Consider the following 20,022-nt stretch of genomic DNA (forward strand, 5'->3'; position numbering starts at 1 on the left):
TTTAGTTTCTGTAAAATGTACTAGATGGCGCTGATTATATAAAATGAGGATTTCGCAATAAAAGCTACCTAGCCTCTAGCATAAAAGACCAAATTTTATTTGACTCTGAAATTTCTTTAAGTATTTATGGAGAATAAACATATTAATATAATAATTATATCATATTAAGAATGTGATTGTTTTGATAAATTATATATATTTGTATACGGTTAGTTCCACAAATGCATAGATTATATATGACAAGCAGCACGAGGCGGCTGGGAATTTTCATATGGACTCCGAAACAATAATTCTGTGGGTAATTAACACATAAATATGGACAAAAACATTATACACTATAAAAAAATGAAAGTTTATGAAAAACAAAAAAAACGTTGAATTACTAGAGCAGTTTCATTTTTTTTTATTCGTTTTTTTTCTTAACCTGAACGCTCCCTAAATTTAAAGTTATTGTATTAGACGGTTTACCCAAAAGATGCTGACATGTATGACCTGACACTGGAAAAGTGTTTGTAAGTTGATAAATAATTACGATTAATATTTTTATTAGGAAACTCAGATAATAGTGCTTGGGACCAACGAGGGAAAGGAAAATAAATAGCTTTACTCCAATGCTATTGCATTATGTGTTCCAATAAGATAATGTAACACAAATAAATGATTGAATAACAAAAACAGAAACCAAATTAACGTTTATCTAGCAATACATCTTTAGGGGAAGCCATTCATAACAAGAAAACAAAATCTCAACAAATCGATCGCTCATATTAGTGTCTGTGTCGTAACTCGATTGAGGCGCAGTTAGTAATTCAATAGAATGCCTAGACGGTCTGAGTATCTATGTAGGTGATACACCGAGGTCGCGGAACCGGAACGCCCGAATGTATTCCTAGAATCGGGTTAGCACTGCAGAAATACAACCAAAATAAATGCACGAGTTTGACGAGGATGGATGAGAATTATTCGCTTAAAGCTTTTAAAATATAACGAAACTATATTGGACTTCTTGACAACGAAAAAAAAGCAAATCTCTTCGTAATTCATTTCATTTACTGTAGTCATGAAATCCATATTCTGCTTGAATTGAGGCTGGCGTTCCGAAGTTATTAGTACTCAATACCATATAAAATAGTCTGTAGACTGTAGAGTGTAGACCATTGTCTTGATTAAATCTTTCTTTATGATCTGTCACGCGTTTAACTTTGATATTATGAATGTCACGAAATACCTATAAGTCAGAATCCATTTCTCTTAAATCCACTCGCTAACGAACTGAAACTTAAAATCGTTTAGCCAGCAAATCCATCTCGCTGCTCGTTAGGTCTGCAGATCCTCAAATAAGTTGCTATCCATGCGCACATACGAGCAAACGTACTCCCTCGTAGATTAACTTCCATGAAGTAGACTAGTCCGCTCCAAATTTGATATACCATATAGATCGATATAGATAGAAATAGTAGTTATGCTTTTCTCACGTCTTAGTGTTTAATGTTAAGTATTCCAGTTTAATTCATAAAATAGTTACACAGATTGCATTCCATCTTTTTCCTTTTTTTTATCAACTAGTAGGTAAAATCGCTTAGTGATTTAAAAAACTAATTGCAAGACCCTAAAGTATTGCTTTAAAATAAAGAATACATGACCTGTTCATACACAGTATTCGATACTTTAAGTTCTGTACGTAAACCATGTGCACTCAGTTGTTAAGAAAAACTTTTTAAATACAACAATTACCTAATTAATTATTATTCACAGAAACTGTTAGTTCTAATTAAATTTTCTTTTGTGATTTAACTTATTTCGATAAGACTTTTCCGATACTCGCGATTAATAATTAGAAATGAAAATAATATTTTCGGATTACTGAGCGTATTTTATTATTTTTAACAATAAAACTACACACTCCCAGCGTTTCGGTTACTTTGCAGCAACCGTGATCACGGACAGACGAGATGTGATACATTATAAAATACGCTTAGTAAACCGAAAATATTAGTTTCATTTAAATTAATACTCGCGAAAGTCTTGGATCTCATTGATAATTAGAATTTACTTATCAATAGTTAATGTACGACAACTATTATAACTACAGCTACTTCAATTTGTTAATAATAAATTAATAAAGAATGTACTAAACTTACATCATCCCGCTAGATATTAGTTTAGAAGCTGCTCATTAACAGGCCAGACAGAACATACGTATACATTAAAATAAAACAGATCCCGTATAAATAACTAAGTATAGTTCAAAATCAACACAGATAGAGGTCTTGAAAAATAATTGCAACACGAAAACCGATAGTGTTAAAATATAATATGCAGCCACAAGTAACAAAGCACAAAGTGATAAAAAGTCCTTTTAAGTAGAAATTAAGCTTCTAAACAATAACATTAACTTTGATTATGTTTAATGAACTTATACGCCAAATATCTATATAATAAATAACCTTTATCATAGTAGGGATTATGATTAACAATTGGCAGTTTAATCAAACGATGTCCTTATTTAATGAATCTTTTTTATTACATACTAACTTTTGCCCGGGATTCCAATGCTGAAACCGAACTGCACTTTATGGTTTCACACTTGTAGTTTCGGGATCGGGATAAAAGTAAAAAAACAATACAGCTACTGAATCCAAAGTGCACTTCATTGTTCTACCCGTGTAGTTTTGCGATCTGGGTCGGCATCAAAGGTAGCCTACGTCCGTCTCCCGTGTTCAATCTATCTTTAAATTAAAATTAATCAAAATTTGTTCTGTGGTTTAGGTGTGCAATGTAGCAGATTGACAGACAGAGTTTCGAATTTTTAATATTAATGGGAATAGTTTGTTAACACATACTAAGTTCTATATTATAATATTTTTTTCTCGACATATTCCACTTATTAGGTTATCAGCTTGAACGGCGTCCTAGTACATGTAAATCACCTGGGTGTACTTTTTTCTGTAAGGAGAAATAAATCTGTCACTATAGCGGATTTTTTTTACTTTTTAATTACAAACATTTATGAAATTCTATATAAATATAAATACACACACATATAACAAACATATCAGTATTATATTTCTTAAAATCTAATGTATTATCACGTACTGATAACAGGTAGGTACGTCCTCTCAAAACATAAAAAAACATTTACTATTATTTTAAATTCACTCTCCCATATATACAAATTCGACTCGAATAAGTTACCGAATCAGTTAAAATCGATTAATAATAATAAATAGATACGATTATGACAATCTTCGATTTTCTGAAACATCGCCTTCCAGCCATTTTATTGAATAGTCCATAGCGTCATGACTCGATTAGTGCATTAACAAGTATACTGCATAAAGTCGTTAGCTCATTGCTTTTACTCTGTTCGAAAAAAATACAGAATAAAAAACATTATAAAACGTATGAGAGTAGTTTAAATGAAATAAAGATTTAACACAAAACAATCCAAATTCAGATTAAAGCCTCGTTCCGTTAAAACTCTTTCTAGATGAAGGCTGCAGTGGAGATTCAGGAGTAATCATTCGGTTGACTTGACCGGAAGAACACTATAGCTTTTTTATTCTTAAAAAATTCATTTTAATTCACCAAGAGATATATAATTGAAAAGCGGCCAGAACGGACTTTTAATTTTCTCTTGAATGAAAGTTTTTTTTTTATTATTATATCTAAAGTAGTTTATGATATAAAACTTTATATTCATTATTACTCTTTTGTTTGTTTCATACGATTGTATTTTATTAATTACTTTTATTGGAAATGAATGTGTGTGGTCCAATTATATTTATAACTTTGTAATTATAAAAATTCGCTTACAATTATACTTGATACTATTAGAAAAATTTGGAAAAACCGATTGATATTAAACGATTAACCAACATTCCTTATGGATTTTATTGTATCTCTAAACTTTAAAGATAATTATTTAAAACTATTGACGTTTACAAAAAAAAAAAAAAATTGGCACTACACGTAATGACAAACGTCAAACCAAAAATGTATTTTAATATTATTTTAGTTCCATATTTATAAAAGTACAAGTGTTTGATCTGTAAGATCTGATATTATAAGAAAATAGGGCATCCAAAGATGTCTGACGATTTTAAAACGTCACCTTGCTTAAACCAAAGGTCTGCAATGGAATCAATAACACCTACAGGTGAAGCAAAGAAACAGGATATAAATCAAGCACACGAAGTCTTCAGGAATAATATAACTGCAGTAGAAGTTATTGTGAAACAGATTAAAAATAAAAACGCTAAACAATATACGTCCTCCGAGGAAAAAAATATCGATGGCCTCCACGAGGAAATAGAAAAATTGAAAACGGAATTGAGTTCGGCGAAGAGATCCTTGGAGGTCACAAAAAAATGTTTCTCGTCCGTTATGTTTGAACTGGGAAAACAATTAGAAACTGCGAATCAGCGCGAGTTGAAAAGACAAACAAAGAATATAGTTCTTCAACTGGAGGAAGAAAAGATGAAGACGTTATTGGAATGTAAAACAAACCTTGTTTGTAAAATGTCCAAAGAAATGTTGTATATGAAACGGATAGCCAAGCTGTTGGGTAAAAGCGTCGGGTGTATTGCCTCTGCGTCAGACCATATTCATTCACGTTCAGAATACGAGGAATTTGAGAATGATTTATTGAAACGAACGAATTGCGCGGCGAATACCACAGACGATCCAATCACATACAATACTACGACGTCTAGTTAATTATATTGCTTTCGTAAATTATGTATTTTTTTAAATATTTAAGATAAACATAATAAAATGTTATGAAAACTTAAACAATGCTTGGCAAATTAATCGACCCAATAATATGGTTTGAGGCCGATATACGGAATGAAAAAAATATAAAATCCACTCACATTTTAAAATTTAAGAAAATGTAGTAAAACGACTTAAAATAAAAAGAATTAGAGCGTTTAGAGGCAGAAAGAAAATTACAAATTAGATATTTTTATTTTAACTTTTATTTGAACAAAAATATGATGCCATTAAAACCTACTTACTGCTTACTTTAATAAAGTTGTCGCACATGTACTACTAATAATATATTATAGCACTTATAAGCTAATTTTCAGTGATTATATTAAATCTGTAGGTCATTAACCCTAACAATACCATCACTGGATATACCGAACGTCGAATCAATTGTGAAGACGGCATGCAGTGTGCAGTGCACGAAAACCGGGCCATGACCGGGTCATGCGGTCAAAGCGCAGCCCGGTCAACTGGGACACGCCCCTAACCTATATAACAATAAGAGAATATTATGACAAGGAATCTTTATATAATTACGTAGTCGTAAAGGAATCATTGCAATAAAACTTTACTTTACATATTAACTGTAAATAGTTTACTGCAAGTTTCGCAACTTGCTTAATTTGAAAAAAATACAATAAGCCTGATATGGGTTGTGAAAAATATTTGTAGGTGGATACTTATTGAAATTGTGTAGAGGACTTTTTAAGGTAAATCAGTACGTTCGTGAAGCCTGCAATGAAATTTGTCTGACATATTATGACTATGACCGTCTTTTTATTGAATACAGATAAAAAAGGTTTTATATCAATAACTTCACTACAAGTGTGACCTTTGACGACAATATATATATAAATATTTGTCAAACATTTTTGTAATGTCATTCTCTTCAAATTACTTTTACTATTTTGTAACAGTATATAAAAATATATTCTGATAGTTTAATAATATTTTTAAAGTATGCAGTTTTTTTGACAGTGTGCTATTTTTATGACCTATTATATTAGGCCCTTTTTGAGCTTGGAGACCTGTCCAATCTTTTGAGAAGATCAGAGAAATAAAATTACGTATAACGAGAGAGACAGCTGTTAGTATGGAGCGACATAGTTACACTGTTTCTTTTTCAAATACCATGACTTATGGAGACCATTTAGTATGACTTCCACAGCTCTCCACGGATGGTTAACGCTTAACATTAATGTTAATCATTATATTATCAATAAGTCAAAGATAAATAAATACCTTTTAAACAAAGATATTCCTTAGAAAATACAACTAAGAACCATATATTGAAATGAGAGTGTACGTCTTATCTCATTTTTGTCAACCAATCTAATTCCACAGCTGCTGTCAATCCATAATTATTTAATAATATCTTTTATACCCATATTCATGTTGAAATAAAAGCACTCAAGTCTGCTTTACGTAGACAGAAAATCCATTATTTCTGTTCCTATGTCTCAGAAACACTACGCTGATATTGATGAGATGCATTGAGGATGTAGGAAGGGTAATTCTAAATAGAACCTATTTACATCAAATTATAACCTTTTTTTTTTGAACGCCTGTCAGATGTAATGATACTTCAATATATTCGTAGCGACGAAGTTTGTTGAAAAAAATTGCGAATAAATAAATTTACAAATTTATTTTAAATTTTTTACGACTGTACAAAATTCTATGGAAGGCAAAATTTATATAATAGATAATATTATTTTCGTTTTAATAGTGTTAATAGAAATCTTGTAAAAATTAACGTAAATGTAGCCACTATTTGTGTTCGTCAGTAGTAATTGTCACTGCTTCTCGGGGTAAACGGCACTACGCCGATGGACATTCGTAACATCAGCATCAGTCGAATTTTTCTCTTGCTTTTTTGAATACAAACTTTCTATATTATTTAAAATATGAAACGTATAATAAGCTTATCAATCGTAGAAAAAGTGCTTACACTGCTTAGAGTAATAAAAATTGACTTTTTTTTTTATATGAGCATATCAAAAAAGTATTTTATGACCTAAACATATCGAATACATACAAAACAATCTCTAATTATGATATTTAAAACCTGTTATTATCTGCTAAAAAAACTATATTAATAAATAAAGAGCTCGATCGTAAAACGAAATCCAATTATTTGGATAAATCCCGTTAGCGTCGCCATTATCGCTTGAAAGCCCGCTCAGATTGTTTACAATCACATCGATTCCGCGATGCACTTAATGATATTTGAGTATAACGAATGTTCGGATACAAAATGTTTTAAAATTCCTGAAAGCTTCACGAGACGTCGATTATAACCTCTAACAAACAGCAAACCGACGAAAGCCAGTCGCTGCTCTACCTCGGCGTAGGACGCTCGTCTTCCCTCACCGTTGGCCCGCATGTGATTAACGTTTTCCTAGTGTCGTGGCCAATTTATTATTTATTATATATTCTTATTATATTATAGTGTTGACGATGGGTCCAGTATATCGACGGAGGCAATAGACTCGCAGGTTCGTTTTAGCCTGTACTTGTTCTTTTAACCGTCTAATGTACTTACATTAATATCTGATAATATAAATATTATTACTAATATATATTTGAAGAAACGTAGAGAAATCAAAATTTTAAAATAGTTTTCTTTGATTTTGAGATTTACCTACATTAAATTTTCATGTAATCAAATATTTTCATAGAAATATTATATGTTTTTAACTTTGAGTGTTAAATATAATTGAAATTAATTATATTAAGTTATTAAAAAAAATTAAAACGATAATTGATTTTATAAAAAATATGTTATCTTTGATTTTAAAATTAAAATCATTTTATGCAACCATTCAATTTACAATTTTTTTTATAATGTATGTAATTGGCAATGAGCAAACATTTGTATGATATTTTCTTCTCAACGACAATAACTTTAATTTCTATTTTATGCGATAAAAATTAAAGCCGTTATATAGTACGTGATTATCAGATAACTAAAACAAAATACACGATAAAATAAAAAATCCAAATCAATCTGTTTTAACACACACACACACACACACATATATATATATCACTTATCACCTTTCGAACAAGATTTAAATATTCAAACTAAAAAAGGCTTAAAAATATATGTTTTACAAACTCGAGACAGTATTTTTAATATATTAAAATCAAACATATTACATATTAATTTATAAATGTTACTATAGAATTTATTTGTTTCAGGAATTCCTGTGACAAGCTTAACACACAATGTTTTCTTTATGCCGACGTTACAAAGACGAACACGGTGAGTTAGAACGTCTTTTGCGAATAATAATATGTGCGGAACAAAAAACAACCCTAAAATATTATTTTTATTTATATATATACGATTGAGGTAAACTCTGATATTAATCTAGATTTAATTTGTACGAAAATGTTTTTTTTTTTATTTATTTTTTAAGAGACGACTGCCATCAAAATGGCGGTAAAAAAAAATACGATTACTATAAAAAATATTATTATTATAGTAGCAAGTATCTGTAGCGCTGGAAGCATTACTTTAAAAGGTAAGTAAACTTAGTTGACTTGTCCGACAGTTTTTTATTCTCAACTTGGAGTTTTTACTCGTATCGGAATGCATGAAAGCCAATTTTTCCCGCTAAAGTAATGAAATAAAAAAAGCTATTTTCCTGAAATACTCGTAGTTGTTGTCAAATGATTAATATATATTTTCTATTTACCTATTTCTGCTAATGATATGAAAAATTTCAACTTCATATAAAGATAAATAAATTACTTTTCAATTTATTTCCCGATTGAACAATTTAAACAATTGAACAACATTTAAAACACCTTCAAAACTAATATGAGAATTTATACGATACGAAGTAATCCTTTTGGCAGTCAGATAGAGGTGGGTAATATTAAAATATGTAGTCTTCAATAAAACACTTAAGATCGGGCGTAGTTTGATTTAATTCATCGGAGAAACACATTTTAAACTTACACACATGATATTTTTTAATTGAATCGGTGTGAAAATCGAAGTGAGCCTAAGAGGAGCTGCTAGATGGCCCCCACAGGGTACGCCCAGCGGGGACGTTGACAATTAATTAAATAGTAATTATGTCTGGAATCTATGTCTAGATATCTCGTTATCAAATGTGTTTCTCATTAGATTGTAAACTTTCTGTTATGATTAAACCAATTAAACTAGTTTTGGTTTATAACTTGATATCTGAAGATCAAAGAATGTTCTAGATGTTTCGAAAACTACTCAGAAATCTCGGCTACATTATGAATCGTTATTAGGAAATTACTTCGAAAAATAATTGGAAACGATTTTCATTTTGTACATCTTTTATAAACGAATGTGTTACTTATTAACCTTTAATAATAACTGCTCTGAAACTTGAAATAGAAATACTTACATATGTATTTATTAAGTTGACTGGATCAATATTAAAACAGCAAGATATGGTTATCACAATGTCCTAAACATGTTTAAGGTTTCTCAAAATAAAAGTGAAGATGTAAATAATTCCGTCTCTGTAAATCTGACTTAATAATGTAAGTAAAAAAAATTGAATAGTTATTCTGATACGTGCCTACGTCTCGGTTTGACACAAAAAAGTTACATACGAATAACGAAGGCTGTACTTGTTAAGAGTTACCTTAGTTTACCAAAGTTGAAGTATATGGCAATTTTTGTATGACACAGTTGATATGATAAAAAGAATCTCGTTTGCGGTTTTGCGAGTTCGACTACGAGTCATACAGCAGCCATTGAATAAAGGTAATCATCAATTATCACGAAATAAATGATTTGAAGTACCGTCCAGTTGGCCAATGAATGAATTTAAATATTTCGAATCTTTAAGGAAGTATAAGTTCTCAAATGAAATTTGTGATAATGTCAAAATATGTAAAAATGTTTTAACTATTGGGATACCTTTTTATATATGACAAAAATAAGTTTATTAAGATTCGCTGTAGTATTTAAACCTTTAGTATTCAATATTTTTCGTAATCAAAACTTATGGTTACGAAACCATAGCAGAACTCTTATTTGATGCTAAAACTATGTTTTTTTATACTTCTGGGCTAACAAACAACATAAAAATGATTTCAAACCACAAGTGATATTATTGAAAACCAAATGCACTGATGCCGTGCGGTAAAATTTGTCCAAATTGATTGAGAAAGCGCTTTGCAAACCGCCCTCGTACAAATAGAAGCCGTCAGGGGTCGTAAATTTGACAGCCGCTAGCCCATCCTGTGCTTAACAGCGTGTAAAAAGCTCTTTGAATCTCAAAAAACAAATCTGCGGAAGTGCATATAGCGCTCTCAACGCTTTATTTGTTGAAATCCTGTATTGCAAAGTGCAGAAAAAAATATATATTTTTACTACAACGTCCTAACATAGACTAAATTTATTATGTATTTTATTGGCTAACAGAGATGTCAGGGAACCTTCTAGGAAACGTGTTTAAACTGAGAATAAAAAAGAAGCTGCCAGTGACATTATTTCACTCTTAAACAGAAAAGTAACAGAAATTCTTGTAATTATGTTCTAGGCATAAATCCATATTAATTTTATAATTGAACTAAAATTTTAACAGACAATGCAGACATATAATTTTACGCGATAGCTCAATTTGTTGTCGGTTCGAATGTTGCTCGTTACGGTGTTTTATTCATTATAACAAATTATTTTTGAAAAATAGTATAATATGTACTTATTATATATATTCGAGTGGGCTTCGGTTATTAAGATCAAACAAAATATACACTTTTGATATTCTAAGGTATACCTACCTGCATTACGAAGATCAATAGCCATTGTATGTATAATATGTAAGATTATATACATTCATATAATATTAAGAAACAGATAAATATATTTTAATGAAACACTAGTTAAGGTCATTATTTTTTTATTAATTATTTTATTTATTTTTTTTTGTAAAATTAAGTAACATTATTCTCTGTGAGAAGACCTGATATTTTGTACAGCGGTTTTTTGCAAATCAACCCCAGGAAGTGCTACGAAGATAACTGAAGTAAAAAATACTGTTAAAAAATATACTTTGAGTCGAACAAAAACAGAAACGTCTGTAACTGACATTGAAATTTATTAAAATCTAGACAATTGAATGAAAACGAACAGTTTTTTAAAATAAAGTTTACATTCTCCGAAAGAATATTAAAATGTAGTCCTTAAGGAGTGAAAATATAAAGCTAGTGTCAGCAGGAGATATTCTCTGTAATGAGCACTATTTAAATATAGTCATAAAATAAAAAATAAAAAAACAATTTTTTACTTTGCAAAACAAAGTTATTTATTCATTTTATAGTAGCAGATTACAAACTGCTTCTATAAAATGTATTGTCTTAAACATACATGTTTAAGACTGTCGTCTGACGCAAACATAATATGTATAATAATATACTTTCATACTTCAAACTTAAACAAGTCAAAAATTTCAAAGAAGCTACCAAAAAAGACAATAATGTACACCACTTACACTTTAATTATAGCAAAGAATTTAAACTTTTTTTTATTATAATATATCTCAAAGGCTGTCTCTTTATGTACAGCATTAAATATGAAAGTATGGATATAGGAAACGCAAAGGCTCTTGAAGATTATAACATAAAAAAGATCTTCGCGTCTTCGTTACTTTCAAAAAACCTTCCAACAAAGACCGCTTCAACCTGGTACACGTTCATAAAATTTTAATATAATTAAGTTTATACAACTAACATATTAATTAAATAAATACATTGATTCCAAATTTCAAGTATACGACTTATTTATAAGTTACAAAAAAATATATATTTCAATATTTTTACAAAAAATATATATTTTTTGTCATATTATACTTTATAAGATAATTTACCTTTCGCATAAATTTTTTATCGGTAATTTCTTACACTTCATTATCTGCATCCTTATAACAATATTTTTATAGTGTTATTATCTATGTGAAAATAAATTTACTATAAATGTGATTATTTTATTTTTTTTCATCCTTTAGTAAAGATTATTTTTTCACCATGACAGTATCTACTAATTGAAACCGGACTAAGAGATTATCAAAAAGCTTCCCTTATCAAAAATTTTCTATATAAAAGAAAATGGAAAATGAAGAATATTTAAATTCACTTAAGATATTTCTCTGATATACCAATTAACATCTCTTCATTACCTGTCAGGAGCGACGTAATGAGGTTGGAACTTGAACGAAAAAATATCAACCAGATAATGGACAATAATTAATATATATATATATATGTGTCATATTCAATACAACTTCCAACTCTCAATTATATTTAATTAAAACCTTCATTAATACGTTATGAAATTACTGTCTGCGATGGATTCAATACTGATGAAAAATTAATAAAAAAGGGGTGCAATGATAAGATTTTTCAAATAGAAACCTTCCATTTCTACCGAAGTCAAAATTGATATATTTTTTAATTTATACCTCTCGTGATATGCTCACTGAATTTGTCGTATTATACAGACGTCTGCTTGTGGGTTTTTGATATATTCTACTCGCCAAAGTTACCGCAGCCTAGTGTCTGGAAACAAATTCCGGAAGGTAGCCATGTCCTCAGTTAGTAAAATAGAAATAGCTGTTTGCGTTCAAAGTTGCGTTCTCAGCTTAACATCTCGTGATAGGTAATCCTATTGTATATTTGTGTTTTATATAATTTTCAGTTATATTCCTCTTCCTTTCAAAATAATTCAAAATGTACATTAATGAGGAAAGCTTTCTAAGTAATGGAATAGAGGATAAATTTACAATAGTTTACTTAGTTTGAAAAATTTCAATAAAATTATCCATCGCCCCTGTAAAAACCTCATCAGAACGTTAACATAGTTTTTTATAAACTTTATATACACATGCTGGATGATAGCCATTGGACGAAATGTGCAAACCATCAGTTATTCGTTTTGGTACTCCCTTTTTTTTACTGTCCGTCGTTAGATCTCAGAATAACCTGGATTCATCCTGATAGGACTTTTAAGGATTACGAGGGAAAAGATTATATATCGCCAAATATATTAAGACCAGACGAACATGACGGATAATATTATTATAATATCGTGCTAATAATATATTCTTATTGTTATGAATAACTAAATATTATTGCAGCCCTGTCTTTTAACTAGGTATGTGTGTGATTACATTCTTGCGCGCGTATGTGCGTGCGTGCATTTGTGACGAATTTGCCGATTAATTGTAGATATTTTCTTCCAAAAGCCGGCTTCAACACGTCGGTTTTTAATTTTGTTGGCTGACTATCGATCCACCAAAGAAAGAGTATCGGCTTTTTAAATAATGATGTGTGGTATTTGAAGCGTATGATTATTCGATTAAGTGCCTCACACGTGGCAGTGTGATCTTTAAATGACAATTAACGCCTAGAGGCTTTTTAAAATATGTTTAATACAATTTTGTAATTTAGAGTAAAAAGTAAATGTGAAATATAAGTTACGGAGCATATTCATTGATTGCAAATCTATAGAGATTTAAAGGTTCCTTTTAAATTTCTCCTATTATCAAGTACATTTGAATTTTAACTTCATCAATTCCGCGGCAGCTCTCGGTTTAGCGTTGTAATTTAATTTATCTGATGTCTGCTACAGGGAAATTTATGTAATTTTTAATAGAGCATTGTCATTTATTAATTCATTACACTTTTGTCAGCATACTGAGCTAATCAAGCGCCTTGAGACCCTCGAATAAATGAGATCAACTCAAGAAGGTCAAGGGGTTTTCCAATAGGGACGCTTGAACTTTGACAGCTGATTGCGGCCATGTTGTTTGAGTGACAGCTGTCAAATGCAGTGTGTTATATTCATTCCGTCCTCCCAAACCACCATGGCAGGTTACAGTGTCGAGCAGCACGTGCAAATCATAAAATTGTTTTATGAAAATGGGTCTTCAGTTCGAGCAACGTTCCGCGCACTTCGCCCGTTTTACGGTCGCGATGATCGTCCTGCCGAGTCGACTATCCGTCGATTGGTGGACAAATTCGAGTCAACCGGGTCAGTTAACAATCAGCCGGTTCCCGTGCGTCAACGTAACGCGAGATCTGCCGAGAATATCGCCGCTGTGCGCGACAGTGTCCTCGAAAACCCGCGGCAGTCAATTCCGCGTCGCGCACAGGAACTCGGCCTTTCGCAGACGACAACTTGGCGAATTTTGCGTTGTGACTTGAGCCTGCACCCGTACAAGATCCAGCTGACCCAAGAGCTCAAGGTTAATGACCATAGACAGCGCCGTGTGTTCGCTGACTGGGCATTAGAGCAGTTGGAAGTTGACGCCGATTTTGGCAAAAAAATCATCTTCAGCGACGAGGCGCATTTTGGATGAATGGCTATGTCAACAAGCAAAATTGCCGTATTTGGGACGAGACCAATCCACACGAGGTTCACCAAGTGGCAATGCACCCGCAGAAAGTGACTGTTTGGTGCGGATTTTGGGCCGGAGGCGTGATTGGTCCGTATTTTTTCGAAAACGATAATGGTGTGGCCGTCACCGTCAATGGTGAGCGATACCGGTCGATGATATCCAACTTCTTTTGGCCTGAAATCGAGAATATGGATCTGGACAACATGTGGTTTCAACAGGACGGCGCTACGTGCCACACAGCACACGCTACGATGGAAGTTCTGCACGAGCAATTTCTGGACATGGTCATCTCGCGCGGAGGCGACGTGAACTGGCCACCGAGATCGTGCGATTTGACCCCGCTGGACTTTTTCTTGTGGGGTTTTCTTAAGTCGCAGGTCTATGCCAACAAGCCGCAAACCACCGATGCCCTCAAAGTTAACATACGCCACGCCATCGATCAAATACAGCCCGATTTGTGCGCCAGAGTCATCGAAAATTGGACCTTTCGTGTGCGCGCCACCAACCGAAGCCGTGGCGGTCATTTGAATGATGTCATATTCCATACTTAATGGGGTCGATAGACCTTCCAAATAAAAAAAAATTTCGCAAATATCTTTCCTACATGTATTTTTTTTTGCATTTCAAAGATCAAGTGCCCTTAATGGAAAACCCTATAGATCAAATTTTCATATCTCACAGCCCAAAAAGCAAATGATGGTACATGAACATTTCAGGTAATAAAACTCAGGACAATTTCGACGAATACATACTCGTGTACTTACGCTTTTGTATTTATTTCATGTCTTGGTATGTTTTCTTTCTAACTTTTGAGCTTAAATCTTCGTCTTATTGCAAACTGTAGATCTTCAATTCTGTGAACGCGGCGTCCTTTAAAATAACTAGCTATTTTTATGTATGGTTTGATATACTAGGAAACGTCAGAGTGACAAATCAGCCTTTTTAATAGACAATGTTTTTTTTACAAGCGGAACTATCTTTCTAGATATATAATATTTTTGTGACATTTTTCAAAATTATGTGTGACTCTTCATTGAATGCTATTAAGATGGAAAAGAAAAACTCTAGAAAACGTTATTCTGTTTAATTGTATTGGCTTATATCAATTGTATTATTTAATATTATTGCTTTTTATTATTACCAAGAAAGATAAATTTATATATTTCTTATTTTTTCTATTATATTTGGATCCCGTCTTCACTTTATTGTTGTAAATATTTCTTCAAAGCCGTTAGTTAACATAATGCAGTGTTAAGAACCACTCATCTATAAATATTGCGCGTTTATTCATCTCAATTATTCTGACTTCTATTGAATTGAACATGTTTTTACAGACATTTTGTGTTTGATATTAAACAAATAGTGTGCTTACTCATTACGAAATTAAAACGGTATCCCGAAATTCACCTAAGAAATTGACGGAAAACAGTCTAACTGGAAAGATTAAGCCTTCATTTCCTATTCGTATTATTTTGTACAGCCTTTCATATATTTTCTTAATCTTCCGCATAACATCCTTGTTGAATCACAGGTCTACATTTGACTGTGTTATGATCCTTTTCGTTGAAATATAAGAAAATACGTATTTCGCTACTCTTTTTTGGGTTGTTAATCGAGGGCATGGCCTGCCATAGGTACTCTGGTTATTTGATTGATAACAGCGAGCTTAGTAACCAGTATTTCAGCCTCATTTATATATGTTGGATTTAGTATAACCCTTGTCTTTTTTAAACATTATGACGGCAGCATCACTAACGTCACCAATGCCTTATTTTTGGTTATCATCAGCCAGTCGAGAATTGGAGGTAACTTCGTAGACGGTTTGACGAATCCTTTATGTCGAAGACGGCCGATCCTTACAACTTCTCGAGCGAGAATGTTTAACTTTTAGTCTGTAACCTTCATGTAGTTATAAAGACTATAAAAGTGCATTTAGTTTTATATTAATATCAATTCCATTCTCAATACTACTTAATATTTAAAAATGTGTTATTGAAGGTGAGCGTGGGTGTTTTCAAATGAAATCCTAAGCCTATAATAGGTGGGATGGTCTAGATGACGTCATTCCAGATATTTTAAAGCCGCTTGAGGATTTACATTTATTTGGGTACATTCGTAACGGTATTATGCGGTTTGGCTTAATGAAACTTCATTCGTGCTAGGAACTACGTTCATTTAAATAAGCAATGATAGTAATAACCTATAGATATTGAATTTAAAAAATATTATTAAAGAAGTGACAGTTTTATCAATATATAATATTTTTTATCATAGTAAATTAAGCTCTTGTTTATAAAATAGGAGAATGTTGATGTGAGTCCAGCTTGTTTAACATTATCAAGGTTCCGGTAACGCCATAACGTAAAACAGCTCAATATAATTCTCTATAAATCACCGGACCACAAGTTATAAAACCTTCTCCTTATCGACCTAACCTCAAATCATAATTACAATGACTTCTATTTATGTCTGACTCAAGTTGAAACATACGTATATATATTAAATAAAATGCCTTTCCTTCTTATATGTATGTATATCCTTCAAATGTATTTATAAAATTTGAATAAAAACGACAATATTTTTTTGCCTTAAAACTTATGTTGGAACTTACTTTATTTAATAAAATTATTTGTAAAAGTCACGCTGTCAAAACACTTTTGCGAGAGGTGGGCGGGTTATTATGAAGTATTCCGAGATGACGAACACCTCGCGCGTCAACCAGCTTCTATTCAGCCTGTTCCGCGAGATGGAACCGTTCAGGTACACTCTTGCTGAGAGCACTTCATACTATATCTCTTGGGCCAGAAAGTTCTCTATCCAAGGTCAAGAAAGTAAACGTGACTAAACTCCGGTTAGAAATTTAGGTTGAGTGAATTTTAAACCCACACCTCTCGGTTTGTTTAATATAGCTCAGCTAAGAACAAATAATATATGTTTTATTTTTTACAATCTATCGGACACAGCGTGAAGGCTGCTTTATTTGAACTCATTACATCAAATGATAAAATTTCATTGACATGCAAATTAAGAGACCCTTCCATGGGACTGAATATAAGAAAAAAAGCCGGCCTTTTTGAGATTTATGCAAACAAGTGGACAAAGAGAAATTTGCATCGTATTACACATGGTAGGACACAGATTCGAGGTCGGTCATGTGTCGGGAAGTATTTATAACATTGTATAACATTGTCATAGCAACGGCTTTACAAAACCAAATATTAAAAAAAATCAATACCAAAAAGTTATTGTAATATTTAAAAAAAAACTATTACAATAGCGCTTTACTTGTCAACAGGAATACCAAGTTGCTATTATATTAAAATACGTTTTAATTTCCCTCCATTTTGATATTTAAATACAGTATAATGAATATATGTTGATAAAATTATCGTGTGGATAGAAGCATGTATTAATAGTAAAAAAGTATCATAACACTGCTAATATTTTATTTAGAAATTTACACTATAGATTAACATCGTGTCCCTGTCACCTTTGTTGATTTTATCGCCACCTAAAACTTACACTTGTTTATTTTAACCAGACACCGTGGTCGGGTTATCTATCCGAAACAGAAGTTGCGAAATACGAATACCTCAAACGAGTACTGTTTGGACTCCAGATTATAAAGATATAATTTTTTCCGGATTATAACTTTTTTTAACGGCGACCTACACCTTTTAAAAAAGTTATAAATAAATTATATAACAACAGAATTAATAATGATCGCAACTTATTACAAAACAAATCGTTGTTCACAACTTTGTGTGAAGTAATGGCCGCGTTAGCGTCTATTATCTAACTCCTATTCCTGGTTGTTAAACACACAATTAATTTATTAATCTCCCGGAAGAAAGCCACATTGCCACCACTTCCAAAAACAGGTAAAACTATGAAAAAATGTCCTCGATAACATTTATACTATTTAGGCACATGCCTATGTAATAAAAGTAATCGCCTATGTAATAAAAATAATAAGAAATCCCGTCACTAAGAAGTGAACATCCATATAATTAATAGGTTAATTTCAGTCCATAAAAAGTCGACAATGATTAAAACATTTCTCTCAAGTAAACTTAATACAAGTATTGTGTTATTATTTAATTACCTATCGAATATCAGCTAACATGTCCTGAATCTCATATTTGGATTTCGCTGACATTTGCAGCTTTCCATTAAGCTGACGTCAAGACAAACCGTTCTTAGGGAAATATTTGCACAGGATCAGCCATGCTCAAAATACATTGCTGACAAGGAAACGTTCACATAAGATAGGTAATAAGAAAGACGCAATGGACGTTGTCTGGAAGAAATGTAATTGAAGTCGAATGGGAATTTCGTGAGACGCATTATCGATCGGGACTCCGGCTTAGTTTTATGAATGGCCGCGCTGCTCCCTTCCCCCGGCCTCTAACCCCTGTCCCTGCAAATATTTGGGCGGCACTAAGGAGGTGCCCCGATCCCAGTTCACCTACTTTAGATGATTACCTTATAAAAACTCACAAGCATTTTATTTTCCTGAATTACGGACGTTAACTTTAAAAGCAACATCATTATCTTGAAACCGAAGTGATTTGAATAATATATAAGGGTATTCATTTTGGTATAAAAGGAACTTTATTAGGTAATACGTATTACAGATGGATGAAAAAGTTCTTCGTTTTTAAAATAAATATTTTGCAAACAATGATAGACTTTTTTAGATTATCTGTTTTTTTTTTAATGTGAAAGGTGGCAAACGAGCAGACGGCCTACTTGATGGGCAGTAGTGACTGTCGCCCATGGAAATCCGCAATAGACATATTGCGGATGCGTTGCTAACCTTGGTTGTTGAGGAAAAGGGAGGGGTGGGAATAAGGAAATGGAAGGAAAGGGTAGGAATAGGGAAAGGGCAACCGGCTCTCCCCCTCATCGGACGAAACGCAGCTACTAAAGACTACTTCATTCCGATCTTGAGAGGGTGGTACTTCCCCGGTAGAGCCGGCCCATGTTCGAGCTGTAGTAACTTGACCACAGCCAGACTCTACCACCTCCAAAAATCTAAGAATTACTGGCTACAAATAAAAAAAAAATGTTTTAATGTACGTTTTTAGTTCAATCACGCGCAAACGACTGCCCTGATTTATACTAATTTTGGCACTGAAGTTGAAGATGTATCTATTGTTTATTATTATTGTGTAGTATTAATATTATTTAGTCCAAAATTTGTTTAGACTCCATGGAAATTATGTTTTTATTTAATCTACTAAAGAAATTTACAACTCAACGAGTTTCAGTTACATTTTTTCTTCCATTTTATTTATTTTTTTGCCCAACAATTGGTACGTAAGAGTTTAGTCATTGACAGGATTCGTTTTCACAATACCTTTTTGTATTTCAAGAAATAAAATGTAAAGAAAATGTTTTCCCCTAATGAAAACTCTGTTAATCAATTTAGTGAGTCAGTTTAAGGTCAGACATTTTTCAAAGATGTCAATGGCAATGTCAAAATATATATTTTAATTAATCTAATTACATTTTTTATCTATATTATTCCAAAGATAAACATTAAAATCATAATTATATGTAAGTTATATTTAAATTATATTTAGTTATGTTTAAATATAAACTATATAAACTACTAGTTTTTGCCCGCTACTTCATCCGCATTAGATTGTTTTTTTGTATAGTAGTATGAAAAAACCTGAAGTGTACTTTTTTGTACGTATGATTGAATTGTGCCGAGATGGGATGAGGCATACTAAGTGTGATTGTCATAGGTTAGGTTAACACATTTTAAGAAGAAGATAGGTTACTGGAATACATTTTTATATACGATGTTTTTGTTTTTCCTTCCTTGGCCAGAAAAGTAATGTTCCCC

At 32.0% G+C, this 20,022-nt stretch overlaps 2 protein-coding genes across 2 annotated transcripts in view; both read left to right on the forward strand.

The window, feature by feature from the left end:
• The first annotated feature begins 3,960 nt into the window (after nucleotides 1–3,960).
• Nucleotides 3,961–4,797, forward strand: LOC116773134 (uncharacterized). The gene has a single exon (XM_032665530.2). The coding sequence runs from the start codon at nucleotides 4,090–4,092 to the stop codon at nucleotides 4,717–4,719; it is 630 nt and encodes a 209-aa protein (XP_032521421.2). The 5' UTR covers nucleotides 3,961–4,089; the 3' UTR covers nucleotides 4,720–4,797.
• A 2,332-nt stretch (nucleotides 4,798–7,129) lies between these two features.
• The window catches only part of LOC116772972 (uncharacterized), a 45,089-nt gene continuing 32,196 nt past the window's right edge, over nucleotides 7,130–20,022 (forward strand). Inside the window, exons 1-2 of the mRNA XM_032665311.2 lie at nucleotides 7,130–7,268; nucleotides 7,975–8,038. Of these exons, the coding sequence (XP_032521202.1) occupies nucleotides 8,002–8,038 (37 nt within the window). The 5' untranslated portion in view covers nucleotides 7,130–7,268; nucleotides 7,975–8,001. The remainder of the gene's footprint in view (nucleotides 7,269–7,974; nucleotides 8,039–20,022) is intronic.

This window comes from Danaus plexippus (assembly GCF_018135715.1).
Source record: "Danaus plexippus chromosome 18 unlocalized genomic scaffold, MEX_DaPlex mxdp_35, whole genome shotgun sequence".
NCBI classification, from domain to species: domain Eukaryota; kingdom Metazoa; phylum Arthropoda; class Insecta; order Lepidoptera; family Nymphalidae; genus Danaus; species Danaus plexippus.

What these genes read in the sequence shown, in the direction of transcription:
- LOC116773134 (XM_032665530.2), top strand. Translation starts at nt 4,090, where the DNA reads ATGTCTGACGATTTTAAAACGTCACCTTGCTTAAACCAAAGGTCTGCA.